This window comes from Syngnathus leptorhynchus, chromosome 10 (genome assembly GCF_054491065.1).
Source record: "Syngnathus leptorhynchus isolate UIUO chromosome 10, UIUO_Slep, whole genome shotgun sequence".
NCBI lineage: Eukaryota > Metazoa > Chordata > Actinopteri > Syngnathiformes > Syngnathidae > Syngnathus > Syngnathus leptorhynchus.
Window position 1 is genome coordinate 7968630 of NC_141204.1, and position 10667 is coordinate 7979296.

General features: G+C 40.5%; 1 protein-coding gene across 1 annotated transcript in view; it reads right to left on the reverse strand.

Annotated features, from left to right (window-relative positions):
- itga9 (integrin, alpha 9) overlaps window positions 1-9755 on the reverse strand; it is a 35244-nt gene extending 25489 nt beyond the window's left edge. Inside the window, exons 1-11 of the mRNA XM_085921925.1 lie at window positions 9376-9755; window positions 9048-9175; window positions 7540-7646; window positions 5474-5597; window positions 4439-4506; window positions 2546-2675; window positions 2380-2465; window positions 2228-2290; window positions 1796-1933; window positions 1406-1511; window positions 298-392 (exon numbers count right to left, since the gene is read on the reverse strand). Coding sequence (XP_085778051.1) covers window positions 298-392; window positions 1406-1511; window positions 1796-1933; window positions 2228-2290; window positions 2380-2465; window positions 2546-2675; window positions 4439-4506; window positions 5474-5597; window positions 7540-7646; window positions 9048-9175; window positions 9376-9551 — 1221 coding nt within the window. The 5' untranslated portion in view covers window positions 9552-9755. The remainder of the gene's footprint in view (window positions 1-297; window positions 393-1405; window positions 1512-1795; window positions 1934-2227; window positions 2291-2379; window positions 2466-2545; window positions 2676-4438; window positions 4507-5473; window positions 5598-7539; window positions 7647-9047; window positions 9176-9375) is intronic.
- Window positions 9756-10667: the final 912 nt, after the last annotated feature.

A 10667-nucleotide genomic window follows, 5' to 3' on the forward strand; every position in this document is an offset into this window, starting at 1 on the left:
AGTCAGCACCCTCATCACTAATGTTGTAACCATACAGCAGTATTACGATCCAAAATGGCTTGTGGGGTTACGCAAGTCATTTCCAGCATAGAAGTGCATTGTGGGTTATAATGGTCATAGCTCAGTTAAAGCCTTTTCAGGACTAACATTAATTCCCTAGACCGCATTCTCCTCACAGTTCTCTTTTAACTCGAGTTATTTGACACACATGCATGGTGACCATATGTTTTCTATTTAAAATCCAGCACATAGCCTACATTATACATGCATTGATGCACATTAATGGCAATGTCTCACCATGGAATATTTGCTGATGATTCCTGTGGCATCCCCGTGATAGATATAAACAGCTCCTCCATAGTCATCCTCTTTAGGAGCACCTATGGCTACATCTGCAGGGGAATTGAAATACAACAATGGTAGACTGTATGATTGTGAAGTATTGAGGCTTTAGTGTGTGTTTGCCTTAGGTTGGACAGTACACACTAGGGCCACAAACAGCTAACTGTAGATAGACAATTAAGTGTTGTTAGTGGCTAGAAAAATTTGGACGACCTTCTGAGGGAATGGAAACAAGACTATAAAGTGCTGGCAAGAGCAGTTCAATAACATTACCATATCCCGTTTCAACAAATAAAACACATATAAGCTGAACTGGGAATTGTAAAAAGGGATAGTACGTTTGAGTATCTGACACACAATAATTAACTAATTATGACTCAACATAGCAGTTATCCTCATAAAAACAATTATTTCTACATATGTCGCTTGAAATTGAATGGGAACGCTGTCAGTCACTCAGTCGCTTTGGCTCTTTTTGTCATCAAGAGAGTAATTATAATGATGGGTTATTAGATGATTTACAACTGACTATTTTTCCACCACAAACAAAAATTGCGCAAGGCTGCTTGCCGAGAGACTGTTGAAACTGGGAAATAGTAGGGCATGAGAAGGGTGCCAGGTGGCACCCCGAGAGCCAAGTCAGGTAAAAGCCAGGAAAGTAGCCATATTAATAAAATGTCAGAATGACACTTTGAACCAACTTTGAAAGTTGGACAAACAATAATTTGTTCTGAACCCTCATCAGTTGCTCGTCTTTTAGAAGCTCTACTTATTCCACGACGGCGAGTAAAGGACAACGACCGGAATGAATGAACGTTAGTGAAACACTTCCTTGATTGCACAATTAATATTTGACTTATGACTCGAGAAAATCTGCAAAAATATGTGAAGGCTAACCTAAAACGATAACAAAGATCTTTTGAGCATGCTTTGTTGTCAGAAGAGTGGATATGGAGCAAACACCAATTACTTGATGGCCACTGGACCACCTGAGCCGTGCTGCCCTATGTTGGCCCCTGAGCCACGGAGTAAGTGAACCGTGATGCTATTACTTTACACTGACCTTGGTAGCCATCATCATCGATGTCTCCAATCGAGGAAATGTACTCTCCAAAGTGGGCGTTGTAAGCATTGTCTCCGGTCAAAACGGCCTGTTCTTCCATCACCCCCTGAAAAAGGATATGCAGGCAGGCAGTGAGAAAAACAGACACACAGAATTCATGATGTTAAACGAAAACTCAGGAAGGAATCACACAGAGCTCCGAAGCAGAAGAACGTTTGTGTGGTGGTAGGAAAAATACTGCCCACATAACACTCCTAAAAAAAAAAAAAAAATCTACAGAAATTGCATGTGAAAACTGAGAGTGCGCCGCCAGTTTGGAACTAACTTCAGATTAAAAAAAAAAAGTACAATAACTCAGTTTACATGATCGAATTGTGCCAACCCACTTACATTGCCCTTGCTGAGGTACACAGTTACGCGGCCCTCATCCCGTAGTTGGCTGTGCATGGGTGCCCCCACCAGCAAGTCTGACAGGCCGTCCTTGTTCAGATCAACTGCACACAATGAGGAGCCAAAGTAAGAGCCCATCTGGAACCAAGCCGAGCCACAGAGCATTGGGTCAGATCACAGACATTTTTTTTCCTATTTCATCATTGACATGCAGACAGTCTGACTGGTGGTATGTTCCCTTTAAACAACTTAAAATTAAATACAAATAGAAAACATTAGCTGCCTCAATTAAAAGTACATCCAAACATTTTGGTATAAGATTGTCTCATCAACATCACATAAATCTATAACGTAAGGCATACAGTAGCCTCTACATAATAATTAAAAACAGAAATGTCAGTGTGTGCATCTAAACCACATTTGAAGCCATACCATTTTCCCTGAGGCTTGAAAACTCTTCACCAAAGACACGCCATCAATTTTGAAAATGTAAACCTGAGGGTGGAAAAAAAGAAGAAAAAAACATGATCAGTGTTGCGGTCTGCACCGGCTAGAAAACATAGCAGAAAGATGAGGTGGCTTACCTTCCCGCTGCCGTTGTGTTGAGGCGCCCCTGCGGCTATGTCGATCACATTAGGAGAGGAGAAATGTCCAGCAGTCACAGCGTAGCCTGAAAACACAGGTTGGGGTCAGCTGTTTGATTTATTGACCTTTTATATTCCACATTAAGACATAATAGCAGCCTCTTACCAAGATAGCTGTATCTGTGTGAGTCGACATCATCTTTGTTTGGACTGTAGAAGGTGTCAGACGTCAGGTTGTAAACCTTGATTGTCCCAGTCCAGTAGTAAGACCCTGGGGCCCCCATCACCACCAGCTCCTGTAAATGAACCCCCAACATTTTCATTCAGATAATTCTCTCTTTGGGGCCATGAATTACCTTTCATCTGCACAGCTCAAGCTGAAAACACAAGAGCCGCAGGGTGAAATTTTGGTTAACCGAAGGCCACAAACGGTTGCGCGCTATCTGCTGCTAAATCAACCGGTCGGAGGCCAAGAAGTGTGACCAGGAATGTGGAGCCCGTGTAAAATTGACAGCTGGCGGATGGCTTGTTCGGTCACGGCTTTGCACTGCGACAGTTTGAGCGGTCAGTGACAATAAAGGCTCGCCACAAATAATCACTTCCGATGTTTCTCTGACAGGCTCTCTTTTATTGAATTGGGCTCCACACAAATATGAAAACAAAAGCAAACAACATCCTGCTTAAATGTGTCAACATCACGTTATTCTTGCTCAGTCACGCACACGCACACGCACACAGAGTCCAAGCGATCCGTCACAGATGCCAAACATCTGGCGACCGGTGAGCTCGGTGCAGATGAGGCCAAGATTTAACAGTTGGACATCTTTTGAAGGAATTCCATACATTCCTTTAGGAGCGAGGGCTTATTGGTGGGGGTGGAGTGTCATTCAAATGACTAAATAGCTCAACAGGGATCCTTTGTCGATTCAACTGTTTGATGATTTTGCTTTTTGTCCATTTAAAACTACATTCTAAACACTGATTTGAAATGAGAGCAAAAAAAGTTATAGGATATAAAATCATCTATCTATTTCTATTCAATCTGTGAACTATTACATGGAAAACCGTTTCATCTATATAATGCATAGACACAATTTAATCTGTATTGTGTTTTATGAAACGGATAACAGCAATTCCCAAATTGATTGTTGGACCTGGTCAATTTTTATTGGAAAAAATACTTTTGTCAGAGTGTTTGATTGTTTTCATTTTACCACAGTAAATGTTAAATGACCTACCATTGGGTTTCAATATTAGCTGGTTAACTTGTTTTTTTCCACTTGTATGAGTGTAATCTGACGCAGTACCGCAGCTGCAATCAGTAACCAATATGTATAATAAGTAAGACTACTTCAAACATCACATTTTATTCTCCAAGGACAGAACCTGCATTTCAAAGAAAGACAGTTCTGTGATGGCCTCTGCTTAAATTGGCTCTGACTGCAATGTGAGACTTCTGAGCACCATCAGGAAAAAATTATATCGCAAATGTACAGACAAGCTAATGTCACATTTTAACGTATACCTTATATGGATTTTTTTTTTAAAATGTTTGCACTCGACAGTACATTTCACAGAAAGACGCAATTGGACCGCATCTGTTCGACTCACTTGGGCCGACCGTTTAAGGATGGAGTGCTGTACAAAAAGCTATTGTGTGATAGTGGATGATGTCATCGGTCAGCAGTGCATCCCCCGGCCCCGCTATATTCAGAAAAGGGAAACGTGTGTTTTCTTAATCGTTTTTATCGCGGGGAAGCACCCCAGAGGTGAGGAAAGGCCGCTGCAGCCAGCGGAAACCTAAGATTGCAGTTATCGGGCGACATGGATGCCTTATTAAGTTTGAGATTCTACTTCATTTCACAATCTAACATGGAAAAAAATATTGTCATGATCCCACAGAGTCGAAGAAGAAAAATAGAGCTTTGCAGTAGTGTTCAAACAAAGTAGAGTAAAATTAAGTAAGGAGTCATTTTATGCATTCGCCATGAAAACATGATAATACACTTCACTGTATGTGTCACAAAAATTAGGAAGATGAACAAGCATCGTTACTGACCTCTCTAAAAACTCCCGCTATCCCAGCTTGGCAGGAGCCGTGCTCTTCCCCATACTTCTGCTTATAATCTGGACACAAAAAAACAAACCACAAATTATTTCACTGTGTGCTTGATCCAACATTTACTGGAGTTTTCGCTCTCTCGGCATTCCATATGGAGTTAGTCAAGGAGCGGGTCACATCCAAGAGGAATCTGGGGGAGCTGAGTGTAGGCAGAAAGGAGCCGCTCAACATCCAACGAGACCACTCAATTTGAGGGGGACGCTCTCGGATTACAAAAAAAAAGCTCAACTCGGATCAGCGTAAAATGCACGGTAAGTTGAATACAAGACAAGTCACAAGTCCGCTGCTGCAGATTGGAAGCGTGGTGAGCGAGTGCGACCTGATGAACGTCATTGGCAGCACAAATGCTGTGAAGTTTTCACAATAGAGGCTAACAGATATCCAATGTCCTTTGAGGACTGACCAATGCATACTTTTGACCTTGGAGGTTTCACTCTACCTGTTTTCAGAGGCTCAAAAACAGATGCACATCAAGTGACTAAAATGGAACTACACTCCCAAGTAGTAAACAAATTGCTTCCCAAGATGGGTGAGAAGTAAAAACAATATTTATATATAAATCATCCTTATATTGATCATAAATATCCTTAATTGGAGGCACGAAATATAAATCACATCATTAAAATCTAAATTAAACAAAAGCTGTCATTATCATTTGAACATAACACAGGGAGCTGGATGATCCAAAAGCAATTTGGAGTTCAACCAATAAGTTTCTGAACGATTTACTACGTCGTGTGTTCTGCTTTTTCTTTGGCTTTTTTGGTGATACCGCCACGGAAAGATTTTGGTGAGAGAAAAGTGTGATGGTAACCATAAACTCTTAAATGGAACTTATTGCTGAGCAATCAGAAAAACATCAATGAAGTGCAGATTTCAGTTCCACCAAGAATATAGTCATGTACGTATGTATGAATTTTTCCTTTATTTTAGTTTCATAACACAGTTGTTCAAGCAATCCACTTTACGTACCTTCGTAACATGGAATGAGGGGTTGCGTCCTGCCCTGGAGAGATGGCGGGATGATCGAACAGTATCCATGCGGTAGGATATGCTCCGAGTCATAGTAGACGTTTTTCCAACGGTGGGCACAGGCCTGCAGAAAAATAAAACACTGCTTTTACTCTTTTAAAGCAGATAGACCTCGACCGCATTGTATTTGCTCAAGACGCTCTCGCGCTGGGCTGGAGTCAGTGGGTCTCAGAGGATGTGGAACCTTCTTCAATGACTCTGCAGGGTGCATAACTCAAGGCGGGCCTTACGGCATTAAACATGCAGCGTGGAGGAATTGTATCTAAATTTAAGCAATACAAAAGCTTGAGGCAACACAAATGTGATCCTAAAATAACACCTAAATCATTTGTATGGGACAATGCCTTATAAAAGGGAGAATAGTGTCTCCTTTTACTGCTGTGAAGACCCTAGATCACTTAGTGGTGTATAATACTGGTGGAGTAGCAACCATGTTAATGCTTATGGCAGGTAGACAGACCCACCAAGGAATTCAGAATTTAGATTGTAAATGTAACTCAGTGCTTGTATTCGGTCCATGAAACTGCGGGGATTTATTATATTTTCTTCCATTTTTTTTTGTCCAATCAGATTTTACTCTTTACGTTGGCAAGTCACTTTAATGCCAATCACTGAATGCCGTATACGCTATAAAAGGTTGAGTGTATTTATAAAAGGACAGTGGCGTTTTTTTTTAGGCCAAGGATTATTTGAAATTAACCTCACAAATTTAAGTGGCAATAGAATAACCTCAAATATAAATGGCGCCACATCTTATTGTCATGTTCTTGTTCAGTGAGAGCCTTGGAAGAAACATCTGCCAAGCAGACGGATCCCCCCTGATGCGTTGCAACATGAGCTCATTCAAATGACGAGAACAAAAAACGTTACGGGCTGTCGAGCAGCCTAGCAATACATTGGGATATGATGAGTCAGCACCTTTCTTTTATCATACACTTATTGAGACAGCCGCAAAATTTTGCAGGTGAAGGTGGTGTAACTTCTCACTCACATTCCTGAAACAGCAGCCAGGGGTAATAGGATGCTGCAAAAATCATGCCAATTGATTCCACCAGGGCATATAAAATATATTCATACAGGCTGAACCGTAAATCCTCAGAGAGAGAAAGATTCCTCTCATTTTTCCTGCATGACCAAGAAGTCAGACAGAAGGCTTTTCAAGCCAATATTGGTATTTACAGTAAATCTGTGTGACTCACGATGATTTTAAAACTGGCTTGGACTTTTTCCTGCTTGTCGAACTGATGGTTCCCCTGTTGCCCATTATAAGAGGTTAATAAAGGACCACCATAGAGGGGCTGAGGGATGCACTGACAAAAAAAAATGGTGATTTGAATTTACTCAATTTAATTTAATCAAGTTGTTGCATGAAATAAAACGCATCTGGAGTCATAAACATTTTTTAAGTAGATTATTAGTCCAACTGCCCAATGGGCTGGTTTAAAAGACATATTGCTCGTTGATGGTTGCTCTTCACATATTTCTGAAGTAAATGAAGGAAGAAATGAATGAATTTCAAAATCATCACTATGCCAGGTGCATATGCAAGGCACTCGAGCTGCCAAATAGGCAAAAGTGCAGCGGGCTTGCGCTGATATGGAAATCAGTATCTGCCGAGCGCAAACACGCTGTCTACTAAAATAGAGCTCATATTGCACGTACAAGCCGAAGAGGAACTCCAAGCTTTATCAAAGAACATGAGACTCTGCCCTAGTGTATGTTTAGTTTTTATTTTATTTAATTTTGGTATTTTGCTTTGTCATTTCAATGCATGCCACGTGATAGAAAGATCCTTGGAATAATTTATGAATCAGTGCTACTGTACATAAATAAAACTGAATTGAGCTACATCAAAGACCCCCAGGCATATGATAGGCAACTTATACAAGGCAACTGTTGTGTTAATGAGAGGAAAACTAACACATAATGTGAAACCACATGCTTGGACTATTTTTTGAAACAATGATGCCGCTGTAATCAGGCCCAGCTCTCATTAATCAACTCACCAGTATTTTGCCATCAGCTCTGTTCTGACGTGCTAAGCTTACTCCCATCCACTCGTCATCTCTGTCCCCTTGGCACGTCTTCCCGCACGACTCTCTGGGCTTGTTTCCTGAGGGACAATGAGAGCAATTTGCAGACGTCACAACGTCAGGACAAAGGATGCCTTGCAGAAGAAGAAAAAAAATTGTCCGCTATTGTCGGACTTTTGGGTCTTGTCCTGTCAGCTTGGCAAACAATATCCTGATGCTTTAAAAACATGGAAGTTGTTTGTTTGTTTAAATGTGGTTGCTAGGTCGCTGCAAGCCAAGAGAATACATGTACAGTGGAATTATTTCAGGAAAATGCTCCAAAAGTGGCTTGATTTGGAGTTCAACCAAGGATTTTGTGAGAAATAGACCTCAAACATCAAACATAAGTAGGGGCTTAAACCATCATTGTGTTTAACATCACACTAGATGTTGACAAATCTTCAAAAACATGAAAAAAAAATCTCCATTAAAGTATTCTGATATATCTTTGGCTTTTTTTGTGATGCTACGGAAGGCTTATAAAACGAGACAAAAAACACGGAATAGAACAAAGTAAATGAAACTTGTGTGATGATGAATCATTGTCTGTCTGCATGGGCAATACAACGAAACTTTTTGCATCCAAAAGTTAATTTGACCAAACAGATGCTGAGATAAATAGAAGATAAGCTAATGAACACCATGACCAGATTATCTTGGACATAAATGATGCCGTTTTTCTTTCCACATGGCTTTCAGGCATCTTGACGGCTGAGTATTTTTGAATTTTAGTTTTCTTATACAGTGGCCAACTTCTCTTTAAATGTGTAAAAGATAGAACATCTTTTTTTTGGGAACTCCAATAAAGGTTTTATGATAGTGGAAGTTGCAGCAAATTAATTCAGTTTTGATTGATTCCAAATGGGTAAAGCCAATACCCATTTGGCGCTCCACAATATTAGTGGCCCTCTGCTCCAGCATCCCAGAAAGATTTGTGTTCAACTTTAGAGGTTTGATTGTATTGTGATAGGATGAAAGCATGACCGTTTTCTTTTTTTTTTTTCAAGCATGATAACAATGGGTAAGTTGGTCACATTGGACACTTGGATGTCTATAATGATCAATTTGATTCTAGCTGTTAGTCAGCATATGTTTTTGGTGACACGCTGATTATATCAAAGCCATGCACGAACTCCGGTGATCTTCACAAGACCAGAAAATGAGGGTGGGCGGTGAAAGTTTTTTTGACTCGGTTGTATGCACAGGAAATATTAGCTGGGGAATAAATCATATTTATGTAGGCAAGGAGTGAGAAAAACTTCTGCACACAGAAGCCTCTTGTCTCATGAATGTTGCAGGTTATGATAAAAAAAAAAAAAGACTAGTAAAGGGCTGCATTATTGTGATAAAACAAAACAGATGTTTGGGGGAGTTTTGTAGATTTTGGAAGGTGTTCCAATTTATCACATGGCTGTGGTGTTGATGCTGCGAGATCGACTGACCTCTTCCCAAGTCCATCTCCGTACAGCGGCGCTCCGGGTTGCTGTGGACTCTGCACTTGAACACAGCACCAGGAGCGTGCACTGAACTACTGTAGGTAGAGTTGGCTCTGGGAGCCCCTACTATGACCCTGAACAAACCAAGAGAGAGAAGAGCGCACTCATTTGACACAACCAGAAAAAGTCAATGAGCATCCCTCAAGTGTCTATATTACACACATCTCGTCATTTCTTAATAAATCAACAAAATAGTTACATTGTGTGATTTTTTTTTAGCTAATAAAATGTTACAAATAACCAAAACAGCAGCAAATAGACAAATGGGACTCACCAGCGTGTGTTGTCATAATAATGCTCCAGCACAGAATAGCCAAAAAAACTAGAATTAGGTCCACGGAACACCAAGGGATGTTCCAAGTCTATATTGTATGAGAACACTACAGAAATAGAAAGGCACACATGCAAAATAGTTTGTACTCCCGTTTTTTGTCTCCGACGTGGAGCCATTCCTTTTTGCGTATCGTGCGTAATTGCGCAGTAAAAGTGTCCAAAGGGAAAACAAAGTGAGTTGCACGCTGGTCAAAAAGTTTCCAAAATAATGTGGAGCGTGATTCCTGCTTTATCGTCGCACATAGGTTGTAATGGCATGAGGAAAAGTTTTGCCGAGGAAAGTTAACGGTCCACAGAATAAGGGTGCGTCAACTTCTCTCCATTCTGAGTCCATCTGATAAAGTTGCAGCGGGCTGCCAGAGTGCCTGGCCGGGTGACGCGGAGATAAACGCGCACTTCCAAAATCAAACTCACATGAAGGAGCAGAAGTGGGAAAGAAGTTTTGAAAAAAAAAAACAAAGTAAAAGCATGAGCGTTTGGAGAAATTGACGACGTAGTTGGTCGCAGGTAGTTTTACTTTGAAAGGGCAACGAATCTGGACTGTCGAGGCGTAAAAGCATTTTTGGTTCACGTCATTGCATTTCTCAATTTCTTTGGCACTGCGTTCGGGGAGTAATGTCGCCCTCTATCGGTTTTACACTCGTGAGTGCAAACCCCACTTAAATCACTGAAAACTGAAAGAGGGACGTTGCATGGGAAGAATGAGGGCAATTGCATTTACTCAGAATATATGGATGAGAAAGACATAACTTGGCATCAACTAGCAAAAATTACCACAAGGGTTTATATTATTATTATTATTATTATTTTGTGTGCAACTAAGATCTCCACTCCCCACTCACTTTTCCTTGACGTTGCCCTCTGGAAAAAAACACAAGACACTTAAGTCTACAAAGGTCCACAAAATGAAAAGATAACAGAGCTCTACCATACAACAAATAATATATAAGAGTTATTTTTGTGTTTTGTTTTGCATATTAATGCACAGTTATAAGTTGGAAAAATTCTGGACATTGTTGTTGTAGTGCATGTAGTGCATGTACAAAAAGCATTGGAAAACACATATTCATTCAAATGAAATTAGGCCTGAAAAATATACAGGTGTTTGGGGGTCTGATTCTTCTGAGTGCATACTTGCTATAAAAGCTTTATGGGTTTATTTATATCCTGCTGTAAACGTGTTCCCTGCTGTGAGGGCCGTTATTAAAGGCAGCTGAGAACCAGGACCATTTT